Source organism: Equus asinus, chromosome 4 (genome assembly GCF_041296235.1).
Source record: "Equus asinus isolate D_3611 breed Donkey chromosome 4, EquAss-T2T_v2, whole genome shotgun sequence".
NCBI classification, from domain to species: Eukaryota; Metazoa; Chordata; class Mammalia; order Perissodactyla; family Equidae; genus Equus; species Equus asinus.
Window position 1 is genome coordinate 20,439,311 of NC_091793.1, and position 26,380 is coordinate 20,465,690.

The 26,380-nt window shown below is 51.9% G+C and overlaps 1 protein-coding gene and 2 long non-coding RNA genes across 6 annotated transcripts in view; 2 read left to right on the top strand and 1 right to left on the bottom strand.

Moving 5' to 3' along the window:
- The window catches only part of ZC3H7B (zinc finger CCCH-type containing 7B), a 53,415-nt gene that overhangs the window by 23,041 nt on the left and 3,994 nt on the right, over nucleotides 1–26,380 (bottom strand). For 2 of the 3 annotated variants that reach the window (XM_014864378.3, XM_014864379.3), the window contains exons 2-7: nucleotides 8,655–8,713; nucleotides 5,328–5,361; nucleotides 4,998–5,195; nucleotides 3,841–3,999; nucleotides 1,355–1,435; nucleotides 458–514 (exon numbers count right to left, since the gene is read on the bottom strand). In XM_014864378.3, the coding sequence (XP_014719864.1) occupies nucleotides 458–514; nucleotides 1,355–1,435; nucleotides 3,841–3,999; nucleotides 4,998–5,195; nucleotides 5,328–5,361; nucleotides 8,655–8,707 (582 nt within the window). In that variant the 5' untranslated portion in view covers nucleotides 8,708–8,713. The remainder of the gene's footprint in view (nucleotides 1–457; nucleotides 515–1,354; nucleotides 1,436–3,840; nucleotides 4,000–4,997; nucleotides 5,196–5,327; nucleotides 5,362–8,654; nucleotides 8,714–26,380) is intronic. The other variant, XM_044779129.2, reaches the window with a different exon arrangement.
- Nucleotides 272–2,702, top strand: LOC123289361 (uncharacterized). Its single transcript, XR_006533284.2, has 4 exons — nucleotides 272–407; nucleotides 1,021–1,128; nucleotides 1,985–2,076; nucleotides 2,487–2,702. It is a non-coding gene; the product is annotated as an uncharacterized lncRNA (long non-coding RNA).
- LOC139045025 (uncharacterized) lies at nucleotides 3,403–24,394 on the top strand. Of its 2 annotated transcripts, XR_011502571.1 has the most exons (5): nucleotides 3,403–3,541; nucleotides 12,362–12,499; nucleotides 22,926–23,043; nucleotides 23,684–23,763; nucleotides 24,286–24,394. It is a non-coding gene; the product is annotated as an uncharacterized lncRNA (long non-coding RNA). The 2 variants fall into 2 exon arrangements; XR_011502570.1 differs by lacking the exons at nucleotides 22,926–23,043; nucleotides 23,684–23,763; nucleotides 24,286–24,394 and adding an exon at nucleotides 16,603–17,149.

The window sequence follows — 26,380 nt, forward strand, 5'->3', positions numbered from 1 at the left end:
GTTTTAAACTGATACTTTTAAACCGATACTTTAATTAATAACTACTGAGGGTCTCTAAGCTGGGGAAGAGACCCACGAGGCCTGGCTGACAGAGTTTACCTTGCAGCAGTGATGGGGGACACCACCAGCAGCCATGGCCCGTCCCCCACACTCTGCCCCTGCGGTCACAGGAGGCACCTCTTAGGGGGTGGAACTGCTGTGTCCCTGAGCTGTCCTCATGAGCCTGGCCCAGGCCCAGGCCCAGGCTGACAGTCACCCCCCTTCCCAGGGCAGGTGACTGGCTCACAGCAGTGGGGATAGGACAGATTGAGCCCAACCCTTCAGTCTTATGCCCCTGGACCCGCCGCTGGAGGTCACTTATTCTCCAGAGTGGATCCAAAGCTCTCAGGATGGATGAACCAAGATAGGTGAGTCCTGGGGGTGGGGAGGGAGGCTTGGGTCCTGGCCCCCATCCTACCTGATCTGCCACACCAGCTGCAGTGCCATTACTGAGCAGAGAGAAGGTTTCCAATTCCTGCCAGAGATTGGAGAGAGGAAGGAAGAAATGAAGATTCTGGAAAGACGGTCCAGGTCTCACGAGCCAGAGTAGCAGAGGGGCCCCGACACAGGCAGCTAGGGTCTGCGGGGCCCTCCAAGGCTCCCTGCCCCAGGCCTGCCAGGATCACCTGCTCTGTTTCTGGGTCAGATGTGGGGGTTCTCTTCCTGCAACTGTGACCCAGGCAGAGGACTTCCACACACACACTCCTACTGTGTGCCAGGCACTGTGCAAGCTGCCATCTCAAACATCCTCTCATTTTGATCCTCCCATGGACCCTCTGGGGTGGCATAATTATCCTCATATTCCACATGTGGAAACCAAAGTGGAGAGAGAAGAACTAACTTGCTCAAGGTCACGGCAGAGACTTTAGAGCCATACCCTTTCTTACATGTGGCTTCCTGGCACACAGTAGGTGCCAAATAAATATATGTTGATCTGAATAAGCCAAACAGATACCAACATCTCAAATATGTGCCAAACAGGGGTAATTTGAAAACATAAGGCTGAAGGACACCAGTGTCAACTCAGGCCATCTCCAGGATGTTGAAGTCGGCAGGGGAGGGAGCAGGATTTAACAGCTGGTGTCTAAGGTAAACTGGAAGCTTTGGCTGTTCTTTCCTTTTCCAAAAGGTTCTGGAAGTTGTTCCAGGGCTTTCAGCCAACAGGGAGGAAGATCACCTGTCATCACTGCCCTCTGTCCTGGCCTGGCCCTGGCCAACCTCACCCACTTCTCCCAAAGGCACCTGGTTCCCCCCGCCCCTTCAGATCTCCCCATCTCCACCCCAGCCCACCCCGCAGTGCCCAGAGCCCACCTACTTGGGGCCTCTTATATGCCTTCCGAACTCGCAGCCCAAGCTTCTGAGCCAGCTCCTGACCAAGCTGAGTTACACTTTCATCCTGGGAAGGCAAGACACGGGGTGGAGCTGGTTAGTCCGCCCTCGGGCACAAAGCTGTGCTCCCGACATCTCGTGCAGCCTTCCAAGGGGGCTGCTGTACCCAGGAAGCAGGGCCCAGGAGGGAACACCGGCTGCCCAAGTCACACAGTTAGTGCAAGGTGGAAGTGGGGCCAGGTACCCATGCTTCTATTTTTCCTCTCCCCCTCCTCTTGTGGGGAGGGGAAAGGAGTAATTTTCGTTTTTATTTTAATATTATCTGTGTATTCCCATAATTCAGCAAGTAAGAGAGTCATGTAGAGACTAAACGTTACAGAGACAGCAAGTGCTCCCTGGATCGCGCCCACCCTCACCCAAGGCTCCTCCCCAGAGGGAACACACCTTGTAGGTCTGATGCGTTTCCCCATAGAGCTTTTCTAGAAATTTACATACATGTATAGGGACCTATTTTAAAGGATGCTTAGTTTTGCTTTGTGGGATTTTCTTTGTTTTTTTACCTGAGTGGGGTCATATTATACTCACCGTTCTACAATTTGCTTCTTTCACCAAACAGTGTCTTGGAACTCTTTGCAAGTGAGGGCCTGTGGACCATGCGCGTGCCCAAAGGAGCGAGGATGTGTGAAGTTTAGAACATGCCTGGCTCTGGTTAGTGCTCAGTAACAGCACCCAGCATTCCTCCCTCCCTCCAAGCTTGTATTACTGCACATGTGCTAGGGGCCAGGCACGAGCTAGGGACCAGGGACATCACAGTCACAGGGCAGACGGGGGCCAGGCCTCAGGAGGCTCTAGTCCGGTGGGGGAGACTAATCAGTGAACAAAGAAATAGTGACTGTGGTCTGGGCCCCAAAGGGGCAGCAGGGATGCTGTGACATCCTGCACATTTGTCCACCTCCCCACCTCACTGACGAGCTCCAGCAGCCTGGGCCGGAGTCTGAGTCATCTATGGTCTCAGTATCCCATATGGAGCAGGGCTCGGTCAGTATTTGCCCACAAAGACTGGAAAATGGGGAATTCCCCCACTCGGTCAGAAGTCCTTGTTTGGTGCTTTCCTCCAGAGAGTTACCACCCTCGCTGGGCCTGGCTTTCTCCCCCCGTGCTGTGGGTGTAAGCTGCCCTGCCTCCCGTGAGTGGGTAGCCATGAGTCTCAGATGTGGACCTGCTGTGAATGCTGGAAAACACCGTATGGATCGGAGAGTACTGTCATAAGAAAGACTCTCAATTGTGAACTAAACTGAATTGGACAATAATAATAAACAAAAAGTATAACAACAGTGAATGTTTCCTGAACACTTACTGTGTCTGGCCATTGTGCCGACTGCCTCGTATGATTTTCTGTCAGTCTCAGCACAGCCCTATGAGGCATGGCATGTTATCCCCCCCACTTTACAGGGGTGCAAACCAAGGCTCAGAGAGGCTAAGCCGTATGTACAAGGTCACACAGCTAGTAGGTGGCAAACCCAAGTGGAACCCGAACCCAGGCCAGCTCTCCAATGACAACAGCCTTGACCACTGTCCACACAGCCTTCCCTCTGCTCTGCCCAGCCAAATCCTTCTTGCTTCCTCCAGCCCCACTCAAGCCCTGCCTCCTCCAGGGAGCCCTTTAGGCTCCTGATCACTTCTGAGCCCTCTCTGCCCTGCCTGGGCAGAATCTACTCTTCTCTGAGCCCTCTCACACCTGCTATTTCAGGGATGAAGTTAGGAGGGGCACTTTATAGACATGGGGCTGATGTGCAGAGAGGAGAAGTGCTTTGTCCAAGGTCATGCGGGGTCAGTGGCAGAGCCAGGCCTAGACCCCAGGGCTGTTTCCATTTGTCTCCTAGTGCACTGTGGGTCCCTGAAAGGCACAGATCTGGCACCAAATACTTGTTAAGTAGATGAATAAATGTGGAGGGGGCATGTGCCCAGCCATGCGTGGGCTGGGACAAGCAAGGCTCTCCCTGGGTCATTTCCCATTGTCTCTTCCCCACCTAGTGACACCTTGACCATCAAGACCGGCACACTTGGCACCCCTTTTAGTCCTCACTCCAGCCGCACTCTCAGAGTGCCGACTCCAGAATCAGACTGCCTGGGTTCGAATGTTAGGTGTGCCACCCCCTGGCTGTGCTCTTCGGTAAGTTCCCTTCCCTCTGTGCCTCCAGCTCCTCATCTGTAAAACAGGGATAATCATAGGATCGACCTCAAAGGGCTGTTCCGAGGGTTAAGTGAGTTAATACACACGACGTACTTTCAGCAAAGCCTGGCACACACTCCGAGCTCAGTGTTGACATCAGCACGTGCCACTCCATCTCACAGAGGAGCACACTGAGGCTCAGAAAGACGTGGTACTTTGGCCCAATGAGGGCCAGCTCAGAGGGCTTGGAGCCTGGACTCAGAGGCCGGCCCCTCACGCAGACGCAGAGCCGCACTCACATGGGGCAGGGCGAGGGAGCACCGGCTGCTGCACTCGTAGGCCTCCTTGTGGCGTCCCAGCTCGTTGAGGGCACGTGCCTTGCGGAACAGCGCCCGGATGTTCTCGCCATCCAGGCCCAGTGCCTTCTCACTGTCCTCCAGTGCCTTCTCATACAGGCCCTGCCAGGGAGGAGCAGGTGGCTCGTCGGTCAAATCCTGTTACCCTCCCTCCCCCAGGCCTCCTGCCCCCACCTCCCTTCCCTGCAGGGATGGAGGATGCTGGAGGACCGGGGTCAGGGAGGCAGCTAGCAAGCTCCAGGAAAGAGCTCTGGGGTTGAGACTCTGGTCAAGGGCATCCATGTGTCCAGCTGAAGGGGCTGCTAACAGACACTGGCAGCCACTGGAGGGGAGGGGCCTTCAAATTCTACAGTGATGAGCCCACTCACTCAGACACGTCTACTTCCATATCTGCCTTTGGTTCAGAATATCATGGACTCAGAGCATACAGGCACCTCTGAGAAGAAGTGAGACCATGAAGGCAGCTCAGGGTACAGAGCAGTGTGAATGGGCATCTGGTAGACTTGTTTATCCAGAACAGTCCACTCTGGATTGCAGAGGTCTTACTGGAGCCTCTGCAGAGTCCACAGCAGGGCCTCCCACAGGATCTGGTGAATGACTGAGTCAGTGAGCAAGCAGGACAGGGAAGAGGAGGAGGCTGAAGCGTTAAGGAGGAGAAAAGGAGGAGGTTGGAAGTCTGCAGGAAGAAGCAGGCAGCTGAGGATGTGATGGGAGGAGAGGAGCCCAGGAGAGGGCAGAGGTTTGCAGAAAGAGGCAGTTGATGACGAAGGTAGCGGTTCTCAGCCCTGACTGTCCACAGACTCCTGCCAACGCCTCGCCACACCCAGATTCTGACTTATTCTTCTGGGGTAAGGCTTAGGCACCAGTATCACTAAAAAATTTTTTTATTACATATTATTGCTTTGAAAACTCTCCAGGTGAGTCTGTTGTGCAGCTGGGGTTGAGAGCCATGGGAGTGGATGGTGAGATTCAGACAGGAGGAGGTGGAGGAGCCGGCCCTGCAGAGGCTCACGGGGCATGGGCCTGGCTTGGCTGGGCAGCTGGGGGAAGCGGTGATCAGGGCGGGGGCGGAGAAGAGGAAGGGAGGACACCAGGCTCACCATGGTGAAGTAGCAGGCGGCCCTGTTGACATGCAGCTTGCACAGCAGCTCCTGGGGCAGAGCCACCTGGTCAGAGGCAGCGTAGTCAGCCACATTCAGCCCCTCCATGTATTGCACCAGGGCCTGCTTGTAGTCCTTCTCCCGGAATAGGTCATTGCCTTCAGCGAACAGGTTCTGCACCAGCTTGAGCAGAAAGGCCTGCCAGGGGGCAGGAGGCAGAGGGGGCTTAGGGGGCCTTCTCCAGCCCCAGTCCTGGCACCCAGCCCCTACATCCCCTTCTCTGGACACCCCTCTCCTTCGCCTCCCTCCAGCCCAGCAGCTGACACTCACCTCATATTCTTCTTGCTTCAGGGGTAGTGTCGACCTAGCAGGAAAAGGAGAGGGATACAAGGTCTGGTGAGCCCGGGGTCCCAGCCTCAGGGAGGCCCTAGGAACCAGAGCCACAGGCCAGAGATCACACCAGGAGTGGGCTCCTCCAGCTCAGACTTCAGACGTCGCCTTGTGGATTGGGGTGAGGGGACAGGAGCGTTTTCCCCCTAAATCGACACCATGCTGGCCTTCCATTTCTGATGGAAGGGGTGGAGGAAGGCTTTGCATTTGCCCCAGGGCCTGGCAGCTAGGCCTCCCCAGGTGCAGATGCTGAGAAAGAGCAGACCAGCTTCAGCCCCAGCCAGCTCTCCTGTGCCTAAGAAACCAGTCCCCTGGGAATAACCACACACCACCAAACCAAACCTGCAACTGCAGGCCCACAGGCAGCACCAAAGTCCACCTGGGGTCCCCTTGGTTTGGGAGTCTCTGCCATTCTCCTGACCCCTCCTGTAAAACACACATGACCCCAGGCAATAGCAGGTACACTCAGAGCCTGTCAACCCCTCATGCCACACTCAAGAAATTAGGTGGGGTCCTGGGCACCCTCTCCTCCCCTGTGACCAAAAAACCGCCAGCTCAGTATGGAAGAAAGTGTCAGCCCAGGAGAACTGAGGCTGAATGGCTGAGCTGGAAAGGAAGGTGGGGTTCATCTGGTCCCTCATGTCAGAAAGGGGAAAAGAAACACTCAGAGAGGGGCAGTGACTTGCCCAGGGTCACACAGCAGGTCAGCATCAGAGCCAGGGCCAGAGTGCAGGGCTGGGGCTTTTTCTGTTGTGCAGAGCCTCCGCCAACACCTGGGCAAGAAGGAGCAGCCCAAGTGAGTAAGTGAGAAGAGATGAGACGTTGGAGATGCCCTGGGTGTGGGGAGGAGGGGTCCCTGACTGTGACAGCAGGGCTCGCCATCCCACCCTCTCACTTGCCTCTCCACTGTCAGAGACCAGGGCCCATCCCTCCCTCCCCCAACTGCCCCAGCCCAGGCCCCATCGCTATCCTCCAGCCTCTCCCTTTCCAGCATCAGCTTCATCTTCAATAGGTCACACTCTGTCCTAAGGGTCACCTCATCCTCATGTTTAAGGCCCTTCACAAGCCAGCACCAACCCACCTGTCTGAATCACTTCCTGGCTCCTAAAATGCTCTGTGCCCAGAGGTGTCTATTAACTGTTTGCTAAGCACATGAGGTACGTATGCGAGGAAACAGCAGTTCTGCAAGGAGCAGGTCCTACTGCGCTGCCCTGCACAGCAGCCCCTTAGGAGGCCAACAGACGGAGGGTGCTGGAGGTTCCCAGGAGGCTGTCCTATTGCTAAACTTCAGAACTCCTCTTTGGAAAGGGGAAGGGGGGACACAGAGCAGACATTTACCCCAGGCAATGCCCTGGCCTGCTTAACCCTCACAACAGAGTGGCATTATCTCCATTTCACAGCTATGGACACCACCCAGGAAGTGGCAGAATCAGAACGGGGATCAGGTCTGCAGGGCTCAGAGGTCCAGCTCCACAGAAATCAGGGACTTATTTTTTTTTTTTAAAGATTGGCACCTGAGCTAACATCTGTTGCCAATCTTCTTCTTCTTTTTCTTCTTCTCCCCAAAGCCCCCCAGTACATAGTTGTATATTCTAGTTGTAGGTCCTTCTGGCTCTGCTGTGTGGGACACCACCTCACCGTGGCCTGATGACCAGTGCTAGGTCCGCGCCCAGGATCTGAACTGGGGAAACCCTGGGCAGCCGAAGCAAGAGTACACAAACTTAACCACTCGGCCAGAGGGCCGGCCCTCAGTGACTTAATTTAAAGGCAGAAATCTTATGAAAGACAGTATTCTCCAGGTTCACCTTGTTCACCAGACTGCCTCTGAATAAAATTTGAGCACTTCCCCCAAATCAAACCCGTCCCCCAAATGGAAGAAGACTGGCCCCCAGCCAAGAGTGTGGGGTGGGCCACAGCTCTGATGGCCAGGCCCGAGACGGGAAAAGGATCACATTCCAAGTTGAGGAAGGAGAGAGTGTGCTGTGACCATATAACCTTGAGCTCCATGAGAGCAATGCGATATCGTGTGTCTGTGTGAAAAAGGACCCAGTTTGTGGCAATAATGTGGTAAGATGGCAGGTCGTGTTTTATAGGTCTATGTGAGACCAAAACTGGAGAGCATATGAGGGTATGTAGATGCAAATCCCAGTTTTGTGGGGAATCCTATTTAAGAAAAAGAGCACAAAATTAGAAACACAGAATTGCTAGGGAGCCTTCCAGGGCTTCGGAAGAGACTGTGCAAGAGAGGGGCCCCAAAGCTTGCAGTTCATTAGCGTCATAATAAATATGCCTCTGAGGATCTATTTAAGAGAGACAAAAAAGTCAGTAAAAATATTTTGTGTGCAAAGAAAAAAATGAAAAAACAAACATGCATGTGGGTATGGGGGGCAGGGCACATAATGGAAAGAAAAGTGGGTTCTGGAGTCAGCCAGATCTGGGTTACAATCCCGTCACTTAACAGCTGTGACCTTAAACAAGTTTCTTAACCTCTCTGAACCTCAGTTTTCTCCTCTGCAAAATGCAGATAAGACCACCCACTTTACTGGGCTGTTGTGAAGATTAAAAAGATGACAAGTGGGCCGGCCCAGTGGCGCAGCAGTTAAGTGCACACATTCCGCTTCTTGGCGGCCTGGGGTTCACTGGTTCGGATGCTGGGTGCGGACATGGCACCGCTTGGCACGCCATGCTGTGGTAGGTGTCCCACATATAAAGTAGAGGAAGATGGGCACGGATGTTAGCTCAGGGCCAGTATTCCTTAGCAAAAAGAGGAGGACTGGCAGTAGTTAGCTCAGGGCTAATCTTCCTCAAAAAAAAAAAAAAAAAAAGATGACAAGTGTGAAAGGCCCAGTACAGAGCCTGAAAGCTGTGCTCAATAAGCAAGGACTACTGTTTATTATAAGATGTGCACAGGCAAGCAGAGAATTAACAGGGAGTGTAAGAGCATCTGTGGCAGGTGAGGGTTATGGTACACTGGGCAAAATGGAAGGGTAACCAAGGTGAGGGGGTGTGTATGCACATGGCATTCATAGCTCACATGTGGGGTTCAGAGATCCACCCCCTTGGCCCCTGCCATGGTGGAGCCCTTCCTACCTCCTCGCTTCCCAACACACATGGGAGCCTGAACAGCAAAGGCTCAGTGAGCAAGAAAAGGGAGAGCTGCAAAGAGCCCGTGCGCGCTTCGGCATTGCCTTCGGAGGAGCCCGTGCGTGCTTCGGCATTGCCTTCGGAGGACTCAGCCCAGCCCAGACGGCCCCATCACACACTCACTGAATGAACTGCAGCCCCTTCTCGATGTCCGCCTTCCGTCTCTGCCTCTCCATCAGTCTCTGGGGGAGAGAATACAGTTCATCAGTCAGTCAGCAGGGGCCAGTCGCTCTCCACTCCCCCCACACCCCACTCCATCACGTGCTCTCGCTCCCACGCTCATCGTATTTCATAGGTGCAGAAGGGAGTCACTGAGGACAGTGACCTATCTGAGGGTCTACAAGACCGTTGGAACCGTGCCACGTGCTCTGCCCTCCATGCCCATGTCCCACTGGACTCCGAGTTTGTACAGTGCCCTTGATGGGCAAGGGGTTGCATGGAGGCCCCCTGCCCTTTCCCACACAAGGCTTGGGTTGCAATACTGCATGGACACCCTCAAGTTCAAGCAAAAATCCTTGTTTTACCATCAAACTTGGTCAGGGAGAAGAGATACAGAAAATGCAAAACGATGCCAATGATGATGGCTACAATGCAGCACCAGGCACCTGCCGGCCCAGGCACTTTGTATAAGGATCTTACTGAGTCCTACTGACAGTGCCATGAGGCAGGTGTCATTTTGTCCCCATTTTACCCAGGAGGAAACTGAAGCTCAGAGAGCCCAGTCACAAGCTGGCCTGCAGCTGAGGTAGGATTTGAACCCAGGCCTTGCTCCTTTCAGGCCCCGCAGCTGCCCCTCCGCGCAGTTGCCCCTCCCTATGTGCACCATCTCACTGGAGCTCCACCCAGGGAGGTGGAGGGAATTCCTCATATGACGGATGAGGAAGACGGAGGCTCAGCCAGGCTAAGGACTGGCTTGAAGGTGCACAGCAACTGAATGGCAATGAAAACGTGCAGGGTACCTGCTCAAGAGACGAAGGAAGTGAAAACTGACTGTGGAGTGCTTAAGGAGAAGGGAGGCTCAGGCAGCATCATTAAGGGTCTGGCAGCTCCTGGGTAAGACCCCCAGGGCCAGGAGCCCACAGCCAGATCCAAGCAGCCCACCTGGCTTCCCCTCCAGGCCACCATGGATGGACTGCAAGGCGAGTTGCAGGTCAGCTTGTCCCACCCAGTTGCAGCCCAGGGCCTTCCCCTGGGTCAGAACTGAGCCTGGGGCTCCCAACGCCCAGCTGGCAGCCAGCAGCTTCTGTCCCGGCCACTCAAGAGCCCCTTTTAGTCTCTGCCCCAAAGTGGGGCCCTCATTCCCTCCCTATCAATGATTACTGCGAGAAGGCTGTGGGCAAGGCCTGGAAGGTGGGACTGCCTCAGTCCGGGGCTGTGGGACTGGCCCTCCCACCTTGTACTTGGCTCCTACACAGCTTCGCAGAGGGCTGGGACACGGACAAAGGGAGTGGATCCTCGCTGCCTCGCTGGCACCTAGATGTAAAAAGGTGTAAAAAACACCCAACTACTTTGGGGAGGGAGCAAGTATACAAAATTCATACCTTCTAAAAATTCTTTACTTTCTTATTCTTTACTTCCACCTGTGCTCAAGCACCTTATCCTCACAACAACCCTGTAAGGTCAGTGGGGTAGGGTCACTGACCCTATTTTACAGATCAGGAAAGTGAGGCACGAAGACGTGAAGTCTCTTTCCCAAGGTCACCAACCTGTGAGTGGGCAAGCAAAGTTGGAGCCATGTCCTTTGTCACACTCTGAGCTGTGAGATGCCTTGTGGCCGGGGCAGGCTACTTTGCTCCTCTGTGTCTCCCTTTCCTCATCGGTGTAGCATGTCGGCTGACAAGACCCCTAGCAAGGTGGTTGTGCGGCTCCAAGGAGATAAGCGCATGGGAGCAAGGAGCTCAGTTCACCGGAACCTCCCCCCTCCCACTTGTTCTTCCGGGGGGATGGGGGCAAGTGAAGCCACACCAAGTCTTCAGGCTCCCAGAACAGTGCTCTTGACACCAGACCCTCACCTCGGGCAGGGCCACAGTCATTGACAAGTGTCCACAACATGCTTGCCCTGCCAGGGGTCAGGGCTCTGCACTCAGACAGAGCTGGGTGTGAATGCCAGCATTTGCTGTGTGACTTTGCGCCTTCGTCTCCTCATGGGGAAAACAGGGCTGATGGCAGCTCCTACCACACTGACTGTCGTAAGGGTTCAGGAGACGACATGTGCAGAGCAACAGTCCAACAACCCAGGAATATGCGTCATCCCTCTTGCAAAAACCTCTACAAGAGTTTCCTGGGGTGGACATGACAGCTATGACCCCTTCTCCTGCAGTGAGGCAGGCAGTGATGGCCCAGGGCTATCCCCGCCTTGCCAAGCAGGCCTCTTCATTGGTCTCTCTCTGTCCTCAGTTTCCCTGTCTGTGAAACAGCTCTCATCATCCTCACGCCCACCCTACTCCAGCCTCCAGCCAGAATAGGCTGCTGGGAGTTCCTGCCTCCTGGCCTTTGCCCTTTGGTTCCCTCCACCTGTGCAGCCACGCTCCTCTCCATCCTGCGAATGAAACGCTATCCCTCCTTCAAAGCCGAGCCCCTCCACCGAGTCGCTCCACCATACACTCAGTCATCCTGTCGCCTGAGAGCCACAGTTGGGTCGGACCCCATCCTTGCCCTGGAATAGAAGTTCGTCTTGTGGGAGACGAGGGTGTGCCAATCCCCAGTGCAGTATGGCCCAGCGCTGGCAGGGAGCTGTGGGAGGGGAGAAGGCCCCCACAGGCCTGGACGATTAGCACCACAGGGCACGGCCACGGTCATGGCCACCAAGCCCTGCCAATTCGACCTGGGTCACAATCCAGTCCCTGTCCCTCCCACTGCCTGGCGTGTTTCCTGCCCTCAGACAGTGGACCAGCCTCCTCACTGGCCCCCACCTCCTTGAGGACATCAAGGGGGTCTTTCAAACCCACAAATTGGACCCTGTCCTCCCCTGCCTAGAGCCTGACAACTCTCTTTACCTTCGGCTAATCACAGTCTCCCCACACCAGCTCACGCCACGCGGGAGCACGGCCCTGGTGCCCTCTCGGAGCTCTGCTCAGGCCGTGGTTCTCTCAAAACCGTAGCGGTCAGAGGGCAACGTGTCAGTCAGCGCTCTCGGCCCTGACGTCTGAGCAGACGTAACGGAAGCGAACACTGCCATAACCATCCCAAGCGGTCACGCCCAAAAACTCTGAATCACTGCCGAGGAATAAAGATTCTCTCTCCAGGCCGGACGAAGGCTCCTCAGCTGGCCCTGTGGGAACCCGCCTCTCTGAGCACCCAACACCCAAAGCAGTAGGGCGGCGGTGCGTATGGCCTCTGGAGATGGTTTGGAGCCCTGAGCAGGTCACTCTGCCTCCCTGAGGCCCAGTTTCCTGCTCTGTACAACGGAGATTACAAATAGCGCCCTCGGACAGGCTTAATACACAGGAGGCACTCGCTGCAGGACCGGGCACACAGCAGGCACTTAACAAATGGTGTCTATTAAATCAGAATTCCCATGCTGGGCATTCAATTCGACATGTGCCATAAGCCCATTACATGCAGATGAGAAGGCCATGGTGCCCACCCCCACCCAGGCCTCACACCTAGTTAGAGACACGAAAAGATATCCCAGAGGCTCCATCCCAAACCAGACTTCTGTGGTAAACACAGGTGGGGGAGGCACAAAGAGAGTGGAAGCTCCTCAAAGGGGCGACACTTGAAATGAGCCTTGAAGGTTGAGTAGGAGTTGGCTCCCAGGTGTCAGCAAGGGGGAGGCCTTCTGGCAGGCTGCATGTGATGGTTTATGTAATCACTGTCATCTCCCACAGTTTATCTGATCCCGACTGATGACCCTGGGGGCTGGGCCATGCTGGGACCCGCATTTGAGAGATGGGGACAGTGAGGATCCAAGAGGTCACAAGGCCTGCAGCCAGCAAGTGGGGGCCACAGCTGGAACTACTGACCAGGTCAGTAAAGACACTGCCACTCTCCCCCGTGAAAGGCACAGTCGAGGCAGAACCACTCGGCAACCTTTACAGTCACCTGAGCTGTGCGTGGGCTCCACGAATGCTCGGGCCCCAGAGAGGGGAGATGTCTCTGTGGGGTGATTTGGGGGAAGTCTTCTCTACAAAAATATTGTTTCTTCCAATTTCCAATTCCAATTTCCAATATGGTCTACATATCGACCACTCTAGAGTCATTCCATTGAGTGTAAAGGCTGCAGGCCACAGTTGGCAAATAGATTTCATCTCACATAACAACGTTTCCAGGCTGGCTGGGGCTGCCCCGAGAGGCTGGGCACCAGCGGGGCTTTAAAGAAAGAGTGCCCCCATATGCGAGGTCGGCCATGAACAAGAGATGCCCAGTGGAGGTACAGATGCCTTGGGCCTTCACACCCATCCACCCCAACCCCTGTGATAATAAACTATTGCTAAAACTCATAGTAATATGAAGCAACACCAAGTCAGAGGCCCAGGTCTTACTGGGGTCCAGGATGCAGCCCCCTCCTTTAGCAAGATTTTCTGACTCTCTCAACCACACTGGTGAGTCAGTCTCTTGTGCCAAGGGCAAAGACAGACATGAACAAAGAGGGTTTAATTCAGCTCAGCTAACATTTATGACCTTCCTACTTGGTGCCAGGCACAATGCTGGGCATGGGGGCGCAGGGAGATGCAGAATAGGTCACTCAGGCCCAGCCCTGCCCCCCAAGAACTCCTGGTCCAAAGGGAGAGAAAGATGGTGGGCTGACAGGAGCCAGCAGCTGTGGTGCAGGCTAACTGTGGGTGCAAGGGGCCTGGGAACCAAGAAGAAGGAGAGGGGATCCATCGGGGTGGCCAGGGAAGGCTCTGCAGGAGGTGGTCCCTGGCCTGGGTGTGAAGGAGAAGGACAAGTTTCTCGGGTAGACTGGCAAAGGAGGGACATTCCCGACAGGACGCCAGCCCAGAAGCACTGTGCACGGAGCCTGGCCTGTACCCCTTAATTTCCTGTGGCACCCCACAATCTGCACAGCCATGACGGTGAGAAACCCTCCTCCAGGGCTGCAAACGGGTCGGCCAGTAGGCCTGGCCTACAACTAGGAAAAAGCCAGAGGGTCATGGGGACACAGGGGAAGGAAACCCACATTTCCTGGGCACCTGCCATGCACCAGGTACCATGCTCACCTCCCCCGACTGAGGGGTCTTCTACTGGCAACTCCAGCGGTCCCTCCTGAGGACGGGAGTGGTACCGACCACTCCAAGAGCTGCGTGGTCTGGCTCTACACCTGGCTTTGCCCCACCATGCTTGTCACAGAAAGCAAACTACTGAGCACCTGCTAAGTGCCAGCCTGCGACGGAGGGACACACTGCCTGGAAGACACAACCACAGAAGCCACCAGGACAGTAACCCTGGGTGAGCTGGAGGAAGAGGAGGAACCACGTTCACACCCTCAACTCACTCATTCTTTAAACATGACTGGGCACTTCCATTATGCCAAGTCCTGCTCTGGGTGCAGGGGACTCAGCCACAACTGAAACAAAATCCCTGCCCTCGAAGGGCCCATGGTCTAGTGGCGAAACTAGACTGCAGGGACACAGTTACAATACCATGAAATAGGAGTTTCAATACAGCCAGCCACCCACCCCATCCATCCACCCACCCGTCCGTGCAACGAGCACTTAAGGAATACCTTAATGTTCTAGGCTTGTTGGGGATCTAGCAATTAACAAAGGTGACCAAGTCTCTCCTCTTTTAGAGCATATGTTCTAGTGGAAGAGGACATAAATAAATACATAATGTAATACAGGAAGGATACACACAATGAAGGAAAAACTAAGGAGATAAAGTGACAGGGAGCTAGATTTTTTTCTTTTAAAGATTGGCACCTGAGCTAACAACTGTCGCCAACCTTCCTTTTTTTTTTTCCTGTTTTCTCCCCAATTCCCCCCAGTACATAGTTGTATATTTTTAGTTGTGGGTCCTTCTAGTTGTGGCATGCACAATGCCACCTCAGCATGGCCTGACAAGTGGTGCCATGTCCGCGCCCAGGATCTGAACCAGCAAAACCCTGGGTCACCAAAGCAGAGTGTGCGAACTTGACCACTCGGCCATGGGGCCAGCCCCAGGAGCTACAATTATACAGGAGACTCAGGGATGGCCTCTTTGAGATTTGAGCAGAGGTCTAAAGGACAGAAAGCAGAGAGCCCTGTGAATGCCTAAGGAAAAGTGTTCAGGCAGAAGGAACAGTGAGTGCAAAGGTCCTGAGGTAGAGACTGATTTGTGTATTTGAGGAAGACCAAGGAGGCCAGTGTGGATGGAGCAGAGTGGGCAGTGGGAAGCGTGCTAAACAGGAAGGTCAGAGAGATTAGCAGGGAAGACTATACATCAGGCCTTGTAGGTGGGGCGAGCGCTGTGGCTTCCAATCTAAGTAAGACGGGAAGTCACAGGAGGTTTTGAACAAAACGGCAGCTCTGTGTCTGGCTTTGCCCTACATGAAAATGAATCATCATTAAATAAATGAGATTTATTTAAATCTTACTGCAACTCTATTAGGCAGGAAAATAGTGCTCCAAGAAGCTAGGAAACTTATTCAAGACTACACAGTGATCCTGGAGCCTGGGTTCCAGGGGCCTGGGGAGACGGGCATCAGATAGCCTCATTAACAATGGGCCAGGTGAGTAAAGCCCCCCAAACCCCAGGTACCTAATGCCCCACATCCTCCCTCCTTATCAATTTCCCTCCTCTGGGAAGAATATTTTTGTAGGTGGTTGCTATGGACTGAATGTTTGTGTCCCCCTCTACACTCATATGTTGAAACCCTAACCCCCATGTGAATGCACTTGGAGACGGGGCCTCTAGGAAAGCAACTAAGGTTAAATGAGGCCGTAGGGTAGGGCTCTGATCCGGTACTTTGTTCTGCCCGCCTGAGTAGAGTAATTCAGATTTGGGTACCGAGAAGCGGGGTGCTGCTATAACAAACACCTAAAAACATGGAAGTGGCCTTAGAACTGGATGATGGGTAGAGGCTGAAGGAGTTTTGAGGTGTGTGTTAGAAAAACCCTAGATTGCCATCAAGGGACTGTTAGTATAAATATGGACTTTAAAGGCCATTCTGGTGAAAGCTCAGAAAGAAAATGAGGAATAGACTACTGGGAACTGGAGGGAAAGTGATACTTATAAAGTAGCAAGGAACTTGGCTGAATCGTGTTCTGGTGTTTTGTGGAAGGTAGAATTTTCGAGTGATGAAACTGGATATTTAGCAGAGGTGATTTCTAAGCAAAGTATGGAAATTGTGGCATGGGTCCTCTTCACTGCTTATAGTAAAATGCAAGAGAAGAGAGATGAATTGAAGAAGGAATTGGTAAACAAAAGGAACCAGAACTCGAAGAACTGGAAAATTCTCAGCCTATTCATATTGCAAAAAAATGAGAAAGTGTGTTCTGAAGGGAACACTAAAGGCAAGGCTGAACAACCGGTTTGATAAGGAGATGAGTATGGGTGTGAATCACGGGTGTAATCAGCCTTCAGCACAAGTCAGAAATAGAGATGGGATTATACCAGCGGAAACACTGCCAGTTTGAACGAAAGGGGACAGAGGAAGCTGGACCGTGGAACGGAGGAAGGCTGTCAGACTTCCGGAATCTGCGGGACAGAACCATGGAGCTATTTGGCTGCAAACAGGCTTTATCCTCCAAGAAAACGGAAGTATGACCCCCAAGGTGACTCAGAGATCATCAGGGCTGCCTTCTTGGTTTCAAAGGGTGGGGCCACTGCCTCCTTTTCAACAGGCCCTGCTGCTGCCACCCAGAGCCTTGTGGGGGCAAACCGCTGGCAGAACCTTGGGAGGCAAACTGCTGGCAGAGCTGTGGGGTGATGCTGCCACCCCAGTGGGCATGGAGGGAGAGCATCAAGTCCCAAAAGATGATTCTCAAGCCTTAAAATCGAATGGAATTTGCCCCACTGGGTTTTGAACTTGCTTGGGACCCATCACTTCTTTCTCCTTTCTGACTAATCCCTTTTGGAAAGGGAACGTCGGTCCTATGCCTGTTCCACCACAGTATTTTGGAAGCACATAACTTGTTTGGTTTCACAGGTTTACAGCTGGAGAGGAACTCTGCCTCGGGATGAATCACACCGGGAGTCTCACTCACACGTATTGATTGAGATGAGACTTTGGACTTTAGATTTTAGAGTTGATGCTGGAATGAGTTGAGACCTTTGGGACTGTTGGGATGGAGTGAATGCATTACGTATGTGATAAGAACATGAATGGGGGGGCACCAGGGGCAGAATGCTATAGATTGACTATGTACCCCCAAAACCATATGTTGAACCCCTAACCCCCAATGTCACTGTATTTGGAAAGAGATCCTATAAGGAGGTAATTAAGGTTATATGAGGTCATAAGGAGCTGACCTGATCAGATGACCGTCTTTATTAGAAGAGACACCGGCGCTTGCTCGCTCTCTCCCCATGGGCATGCTTGCAAGCACCAAGGAAAGGCCGTGTGAGGACAGCAAGAAGGCAGCGCCTGCAGGCCAGAAGAGAGCTCTCACCAGAAACCGCATCAGCCAGCACCTTGATCTTGGACTTCTAACCTCCAGAATGTGAGAAAATAAATTTCCGTTGTTTAAGCCCCCCAGTCTATGTTATTTTGTTACAGCAGCCTGAGCAGACTAAGACAGTATTTAAAAGATCGTTAGTTTGCAGCTGAAGGAGGTGAGCTCCTTGAGGGTGAGAGCGCTAGGCATGGCTCAGATCGGGCACTTGGTAGAAGAGCAAAGAGCATGTAGGCCAAACAAACCTCGCTTCTTTTTAAAGAAAAAGTCCAAGAGAAAAACCGAGGCCCAGAGCTGCCCAGGATCCCACTGCCAAGCCGGGCAGTCCCCACCCCTCAACTCCAGGTCCAGGTTCTGATAATTTAGGAATTTCAAGCTGGACCTGCCTCAAATTGGCTTTCCCCAGAAATACAGCTGTGAATTAAGGAAGCGATTCCGTCACGGTGTCAGCACAATATACGACGACGTACCCAGGCGCACACCTCGGTTCAAATCCAAGCTCTGCTCCTTACTAACTGTATTTAAGCTGCTTAATTTCTCGGTGTTTCACTACCTTTAAAACATCTTTAGGACAGGGATACTAATATCTACCGTACAGGGTTGTTGTGAAGGTTCAATGAGACGATTCATGATAAACATTTAATTAATATTAACGATTATTATTTTGTAATCGTTATAATTACTTAAAAAGATGAGCAACGAACACTAATGGAAATTCACAGGCACTATAAATCATTAAGAAAAGATACTCAAAGTCAAGGATAGAAGAATCATACGTCGGAACAAGACACAACTTTTCACCTGTAGGACTAAGTGGAGGAGAGCCTGGTTGAGGAGCGCGAAGGAACAGGCACTCGCCAACGCTGCAAATAACACTGCGCGTGTGAACAGTAGCATCTCTGTGAAGCAATGTAACAACATCTACCAAATGAGCCAGGGCTGCCTACCAGGCAGCCGGCTTCCCTCTTCCTCCCTGGCACAGCCCCACCTGTTCCTTTCTGTCACTCAGGTGAACCTGCTCTGGGCTAGGCCAATCATAACGGTCCTTTTCCTTGCCAGCGATTGGCTTAGGCAAGGGCATGTGCCATGATCCTGGCCAATGAAAAAGGAGGGGATGTCAGCCAAGGGGCTTCTGGGAAAAGTTTCCTTCATACTTAAATCCCGACAGAAGAACTGTTCCCTTCTTCTGCTACTGTTTGCCAGAGTTTAGTAAGGAGAGGAACACACTGGGGATGGCAGAGTGGAAACACAGAAAGACCAAAGGTGCTTAATGACACGTCTGAGCCAAAAATTAGCCAACCCTGGAACTGCTCTGCCTCACTTACTATGTCAAATAATAAACTCCCTGGGACCGCCGGGTGGCACAGTGGTTAAGTGTGCACATTCTGCTTTGGCGGCCCCGGCTTCGCCGGTTCAGATCCCGGGTGTGGACACGGCACCACTCAGCAAGCCATGCTGTGGTAGGTGTCCCACATAGAAAGCAGAGGAAGATAGGCATGGATGTTAGCTCAGGGCCAGTCTTCCTCAGCAAAAAGAGGAGGATTGGGAGCAGATGTCAGGTCTAATCTTCCTCAGAAAATAAAAAGCCCAAAAAAACTCTTGTTTTGAGGTAGGAATTTTATTACTTGCCACCAAAAGCCTTCCAAATGATAAAATGTCCTTTCCGTTTGACCCAGAAATTTCACTTCCAAGAATTTAACCTACCAAAATCCTTATAAAAGCACTCAATTATACTTACACTGGGATGTATTTTTTGTAAGAGTTAAAAATTAGAAGCAACCTTAATATCCACCAGATTGAAAGACTTAATCAGGGGCCGGCCCCATGGCTGAGTGGTTAAGTTCACATGCTCTGCTTTGGCAGCCCGGGGTTTCACCAGTTCAAATCCTAGGCGGGGACATGGCACCACTCATCAAGCCATGCTGAGGTGGCATCCCACATGCCACAACTAGAAGGACCCACAACTAAAAACACACAGTTATGTACTGGGGGGCTTTGGGAGGAAAAGGAAAAATAAAACCTTAAAAAAAATTTAATCGATCAATCAATTAAATTATAGTATACCCATACCACAGAAAATACAATGCGGCTATTGAATCTCCATGCATGTCCCGGAGATGCCTCTGTACATAGTTGAGAAAGACAAAAAGCAGCAGATTTCAGAACATTTTGTGTTGTATGATCACATCTGTATGCAATGTGTGTTTATATAAAGAAGGGGTTTGAAAGAATATTCTCCAATTTAACTGGTTCTCTCTGAGACTGGAATCTGCAAGGGGCAACAGAACACAGCCATTTCCTTTCTGTTTTACACACCTCAGCACAGTTTGGATGTTTTTTTGCAGAGAGCAAGTATTAACTTTGTAATCTGAGATACAAAAATGAGATGATGACTTGAGGCTAACCCAGGAGGGCAGGGGCCACGTGGGGACCAGCAGCCTGCTTTAAACCTGGCGCTCAGGCCTCCAAAATGTCCATGGGCTGTTTTCCCTGAGAAAAAGACCCAACTATTGACCTAAGAACCATGAAGGAAACACTTTTTTTTCCACTTTGGAAAAGGTGTGGAGATGACAGGATTTGAGAGACTCAGACCTTGCTCAGACCAGGCAGGGACTGTCGCAACCTCTTCAAAATCTCAATGCCTGGCCCAGAGCTTGACACAGAGCAAGCGCTCAGTAAATGGTGGTAAAACAAACGGATGAATGTCTATCAACTCATCCAATCCAGGCATTATATAGATAAGAAAGAATGAACACTGAACACATAAATAAGAAAAACTAAAACCGAGAAATTAACAGTAGGTATTAATATGAACATTTGCTGAGTAGTTACCATGTGCCAAGGGCTGTCATGATCACTTTACAGATAATATCTTCTTTAAGGCTCGCACAACCCTATGAGATAGGGACTGCTATCATTCTCACTTTGCAGAGGAGAAAACAGAGGCACAGAGAAGTTAAGTGACGTCCCCAAGCTCACACAGCTGGTACATGGTGGAGCTGGGATTCAAACCCCAGCAGCCTGGCCCCAGGGCCCACACACATCACCATCACCCTTACTGTTGCCCATTAAGCAATCAGACCCAGCTCCGAGACCCCTCGATCAGTCATCACGCTCAAGTCTCCCTCAGCCCCAAAATAATTCCCTCCCCGATCCCAAATCCCTTTTGGCTAATGCACAACTTTGCTTCCCCTTCTTGGTCACATTTTGGGAATGAGTTGTCTACACTGTCTCCACATCCTCACTTCCCACTCCACTCCCCAACTCATGGCAAGCCCACTTCCACTCCACTGAAGGAGCCAAGGGTCCTCCCCATCCCAGGGACCTCCTAGGTGCTGAGTCCAGCAGAGGGACAGTTTTTCACTGGCCTTTTCCAGGACTCTCAGCTGCATCTGCCAGGTCCTCCTCACACCCCTCTGATGGTTCCCGCTCTGTCCATTAGGGGCTCCTCTTCCTCTGCCCAGGTCTCAAGTGCGATGCCCCTGAGCCTCCATTTAGGGACAGTGCTCCTGCTCTCCTCACTCCACATGCTTGCGCCACACGAGCTCTTGCGTTTCATGATCTCATGAGTCATGTCAATGACTCACCAATCTGTTCCTCCCTCCAGGCTCACCCCCTCCCCAACATTTCAGATTCTTATCTCTCACCTTCCAGGCAGTGCTACCTGCCCAACATCCAACACCCAGGCTGCTTATGACCTCCATGACCTTCCTAATCCTGGGCCCTCCACCTGGAATGCCCCCCGACACACACAGCTGGCTAACTCCTACTCACCCTTTAAGACCCAGCTCAGATGCCTCCATGTCCAGAAGTCCTCCCTGGTGCCCATCCCAGCTGGGCTGGGTACTCCTCCAACATAACACATTCCACATTTAACTCAGCAGCATCTCCCCTAATCCTGCTCCTCCTCCATTAGTCCCAGCTCAAGTCACAGCTCCAACCATCATCCTGTTCTTAATCTCCAATTCCTTCCACCTTTCCTTCAGAAACCCTTCTCCACACTATGGCTCCTCTCATCATCTCCGCAACCACGGCTATCTCACAGGCCCTCATCATCTCTTGTCCACAGCCTCCACCAAGCCCCGCCAATTTGTTGTCATCTGGGGGTCAGGATATCTGTCTGACATATATGTCAACGTCACTCCCCTGCTCAAAACCCTGCCAGGTGCGTGTGTGCGCACATGCCCATGAATGCGGGTTTAAAGAAAGGTGCAAAGTGATTCAGCTCTGCAGTGCAGCAAGGCACCAGTGCCAGTCTTCTGGTTTTGATAACGTACCTCAGCTACATAAGATATCACCATCAGGGGAAGCTGGGTGAAGGGATCTCTTTGTACTATTTTTGCAATTTCCTGTGAATAAAAAGTTAAAAAACAAACAAAACGTTCCACGACACCCACTACCAGGAGGACAACGGCCAAGCTGCTCTTCCCAGGCACACAGCACCACAGGGTGGGCCTGGCCTCCCCTCTAGCAACGGTGGACCATCCGGCTTCCCATTCAAGCTGCCTGCTCTGTCTGGAACAACCTGCACACCCACTGCTTCCTTCCCACTCTGGCTAACGCCCGGTGCTTCTTTAAAGCTCGGCTGAGGTGGCTCCTCCACCAGGAAGCCTTCCTTCCCTGACCCCCACACTAGCACAGCGCCCCAAGCTCACCATGACCATTGCACTCATCCTAGTTAACTGAAATTGTGTGTTTATGTCCCCATCCTCTCCCTAAACTACGACCTCCTTGAAGGCAGAAGCTGCATCTGATTCATCTCTGAGCCATACAGAGAAACAGTGCTCAGGAACCTATTCTTAGTAAGCAGAGTCTCATGAATCCTAGAATAACAGGGAAGATGCTGACTTCACTCATCATTTATTAAGCACTTTTCCCTACCAGATATTGTTCTAAGAGCTTTAAATATAATACCTAATCCTCACAATACCCCCTAAGAAAGTATTATCATCATCTCCATTTTACAGATGAGAAAACCAAGGCACAAGCAGGTAAAGTAAACTGCCAGGGTTACACAGTTAGTTAGTAAGTGACAAAGCTGGGATTTGAACCCTGGCAGTTGGGCTCTGGAGCCCACACAAGCACCTCTCAACCCAGTGGTGCTCCTCGTCCATCCCCACAGGCTGCCTTCAGCCTAGGCCCACACTCAGGCCCCCTAGCACTCACTGCCCCAGGTTTCTAGAAGGAGCAGGAGTCATTGCAGACTGCAGACATGCCACACACATGAACACCACCTGAGGTTATGTCATCTCCACGCCTGGCACTTCTCCTGACTCACCAGGCCCTTGAAGGTTTGCTCAGAGAGACCAGGAAAGGTTTAATTTCGCCATCCCCAACCTCACTAGTCAGCTTTCCAGGTCTGCATTTATCCCTTCCCCACAGTCCTTATGCACCCTGTCTGTCCATCCGAGGACCCTCTGCTCCAAGGAGGTCAGGGAGGGGTCTCATTTCGGGAGATCACCCACTAGGTGTCAAGCGCCTTCTCTGGCAGGAGTTTTGAACTTGGGCCCACAGAGAGAATTCAGGGATCAGTGAACTTGGATGGGCAAACACAACTTTTCTTCACTAACCTCTACCTGATATTTAGCATTCCCTTCCATTATGAATGTCGGCAAGACACCGCAGCAGCGTCAGCACAAGAAATCACAGCTCTTTCCCCATCACATCTCAGCTACTGAAGACGAAACAAAATCTCATTCCTACTCATCACAACTTCGAAATCACAGTAGTTAGAGCAGACTCACTGCCAGATCTTGTTTTTTTAGTGCGTTGATAAAAAAAAAAAAAAAAAAAGCCCAGCTGAAGTTCAAGAGAATTGGATTCTGTTGTAATCCTGTGTATTTTATTTTAAAATCAGGATTCTGAGAAGGCGTTTGTGGGCTTCTCCAGGCTGTCCAACAGGTCTGCGGTGCAGAGACGATGCAGAAGCCCTGTTCTAAGGAATCATGTTATTTATCCCTACAATAATCTCAAAGGTAGGTGTCATTATCTCCACTTTCTTCAGAAAAGCGAGGATTGAAAAAAATAAAGTCTTGAAAAAAAAAAAAATAAAAGCAAGGGGCCGGCCCAGTGGCATAGTGGTTGAGTTCGCTTTAGTAGCCTGGGGTTCGCAGGTTCAGATCCCGGGTGTGGACCTAGCACCATTTGGTCAAGCCACAGTGGCAGGGTCCCAGATAAAACAGAGGAAGATTGGCACAGATGTTAGCTCAGTGACAATCTTCCTCAAGTCAAAAAAAAGAGAGGAAGAGTGGCAACAGATATTAGCTGAGGGCCAATCTTCCTCTCACACACACACACAAATGTGAGACTTGGAGGAGTCCGAGACTTGCCCAAGGCCACACAGCTGCTGAGGAAGAAAGATGGAGGTCCTGGCACCGCCTCTGGCTCCATCAGGAACCACCTGTCAGCCTCAGCAACTCATAGCTTGTTTTCTTTTAACTGGCCACCTTGAACAGAAACCAAAGTTCAGGAAACTTCCCGGGGCCTCCCCCACAGCCCCACCATCAGCCAAACTAAGAGTCAGCAGCGAAACAGGGCCCTCCTTCCGCCTGCAGCGTTCTGGTTACAAAGGGCTTTTACTTTCACAGTCTTGTCTTATGTTCCCAACAACTACAGGAAGGGTTCAAACCACCTGTCTGTCTCCAGAGGCCCAGGCTCCGGCTTCTCCACCACCACCCACAGGCTGCGGTGCTAAAGTGAGACGTTTAAACGATAACTCTCCTTTTTAAATAGAAAAATAACATTAGCTGATCGTAAAACCCTTGGGAATTATGGGCAAGTATAAAAACAAAACAAAACAGAAGTCGCTCACAGTCCCATAGCTCAGAGTGACTGTTTGGTACTGTGGAGAGCTTTCTTGTTTTAGCAGAAAGCTCAGAAATCCTTGTGGTTGTACCACCCAGGCATCAAGAGAGTCCCATGGGCTGCTCTGCTTGCCTGAAGCCAGGGAAACAGGCTGGGCTCGTGCAAGGGGCCCTAAGCTGTGCATCCACCAGACCTGGGTTCCAATGCCAGCACATCCTAGACTAGCTTTCAGGGCACTCTCTGAGCCTCAGTTTTGTCATCTGCAAGATGAAGTTAATGATACCCACCTTGCAAGACTATGCAGGTCAGAAATTTGTGTTTCTGCCAAACTGGGAGCTGTTAGGGAGCACCTGGCAACTTACAAAATTATCCTGTAAGTACTTTTCAATGAGTCAACACCAATTTCTTTGCAGTTTCTGTCTAGGCCACTATTTTTTGGCAAGGGCTGTTCTGGACCACCCTGCTCCTATTATTCACGTATTCAACAAATTTCCATAGAACACCTTTCTGTGTGAGGGGCCCTGCCAGATGCTTGGGGAACAAGGTTAATAAAGTCCCTGGCCTTGTGGAGCCTGTCCAGGTGTGGGAAGACAAATAAACAGGTGAGTGTTAAATGCACAAGTATAGAGATAAGGGTTACAAAGAAATGAAAATGGGAAACCTGCAGGAGTGATGTGGCGGGGTGGGAAGGCCCTCCAAGGCAGCATTTAAGAGACAAGAGGAGCCAGCCACGGGAAGATGGGCGATGGGTAAGAGTACACTAAAAGCTATGGCCCTGAGGTGGGAACAAGCTCAGAATGTTCAAGGAAAAGAGAGAAGACCATGTGACTGCAGCACTGGAGCGAGGGCAAGCCAGGTAGAGAGTACAGTGTGAGGGGAAGGCTGAGGCTGGCCACGCTGGAGAGCCAGTGCTGTGTTCTGCATGCGTCAGGAAACCACTGGAAAGTTTTCAGCAGAGGAGTGACAGGGTCTCATTTAAATCTCAAGAAGATCCATTTGGCTGCTTCCTGAAGGATGGATGGCAAACGGGGAAGCTGGAAGACCAGTTAGGAGACTACTGCAGTGGTGCAGGCCTGGATCAAGGTGGGTAGTAGAAAAGATTCAGGAATATTCTGGAGGTTATTAAATGTTCATGGCAACCGCAACCAGGCCCGTACACCAGGGGGCTTCATAGCTTTCAAAGTTCCTTCATTTGACTCTCATAGCAAACCAGCGGCAGACAGGACTGAATCAGCAAGGCCATTTCACAGAACAGGAGACTAAGGCCAAGACTGATGAAATGATTGTGCCCCAGATCATGCAGCCGGGATGTGCTGACGTTGGAAATGAAACTCAGGACTTTGGACTCCCTGCCCTGCGTTTCCTGTCCTGCAAAGGAACAGGGCATGACACGGAATGCTCCAGAGAACAAGAGCACAGACGAACCTCTGAAAACCCCAGAGGGGTCACAGCCTTGACCTCCCCTGCAGCCCTCAAAGGAAATGCTCAATAGATGCTCGCTGGCTGACCCTGGCACTTCAGAAGACATGGCTCTTGGTCACAGGGAATCTGACACCTTTTCTCTTTCTGCATCAGGGTAGAAAGAGATGGAGGGTGGCTGACCCACTGGTTTTCTTCTGAAAAACAGGGAAGTCTCTTACCCTGAAGGATTTTTCATGAGGATTAATAAGGGACTGTGGGCACAATACAAATGTCAGATAATTAGGATTTCCAGACAGATAAGAAAAGAGCTTCATGGAGACTGAAATCACTTGAAGGCATCTCTCCAGCCCAGCAGCTAAGACCTCGGACCCAGGAGTCTAACAGGCCTGGCTCCCTCTGACTCCATGCTCTCTCCCCCACAGCCATGTGATCTTGGAGCCTCAGTCTCCTCATCTGCAAACGGGGCTGCTACTAATCATTTCAGCCTCAAAGAGTCGTTATGCGGATTCAAAAAGGCACAGAAAGTGCCAGGCACAGTGCTGGTACACGGCAGCATTAAATACATGGTAGCTGCTGTCGCTATTGCCACCGATGCCATCGAGCCCACGTCCCAGCCTCTGATACAGGGCTCAGGAATTGCTGCTGAATTGAAGTCGACTATAGATGGGTTCTGAATGCAGACATGTCGCTGCTCCATCCCCCCGGGCCTCCACCGGCTGATGGGAAGCAAGCAACGCTAACACACCTGCAGAAGCCATCAGGACGCCTGCAAGAAGAGACTAACTAGGGGAAATAAATACAGCGGGAAGGAGCCCCGCAGCCGGTGATGACAGATAAAGGAAAATGAGCCCAATTTCTACGGGCCATTAAATGTGATGAAAGGAGCTGGCCTCTGTGGAGGCTCTTGAGAGCTGACACACAGCAGTCACTTCATCAACCCAGGCTGCAGCTCCGGCTTCGGCTGCAGCCAGACTTCCTCAGAGGACACCTCCACCTTCTGCCGGCTAAGGTCTACCACTGCAGCCCCAGCAGTCTCTTCGCCCCCTTCCCAGCCGTACCCAGGACCTCACTGGGCCAACTCAAGAG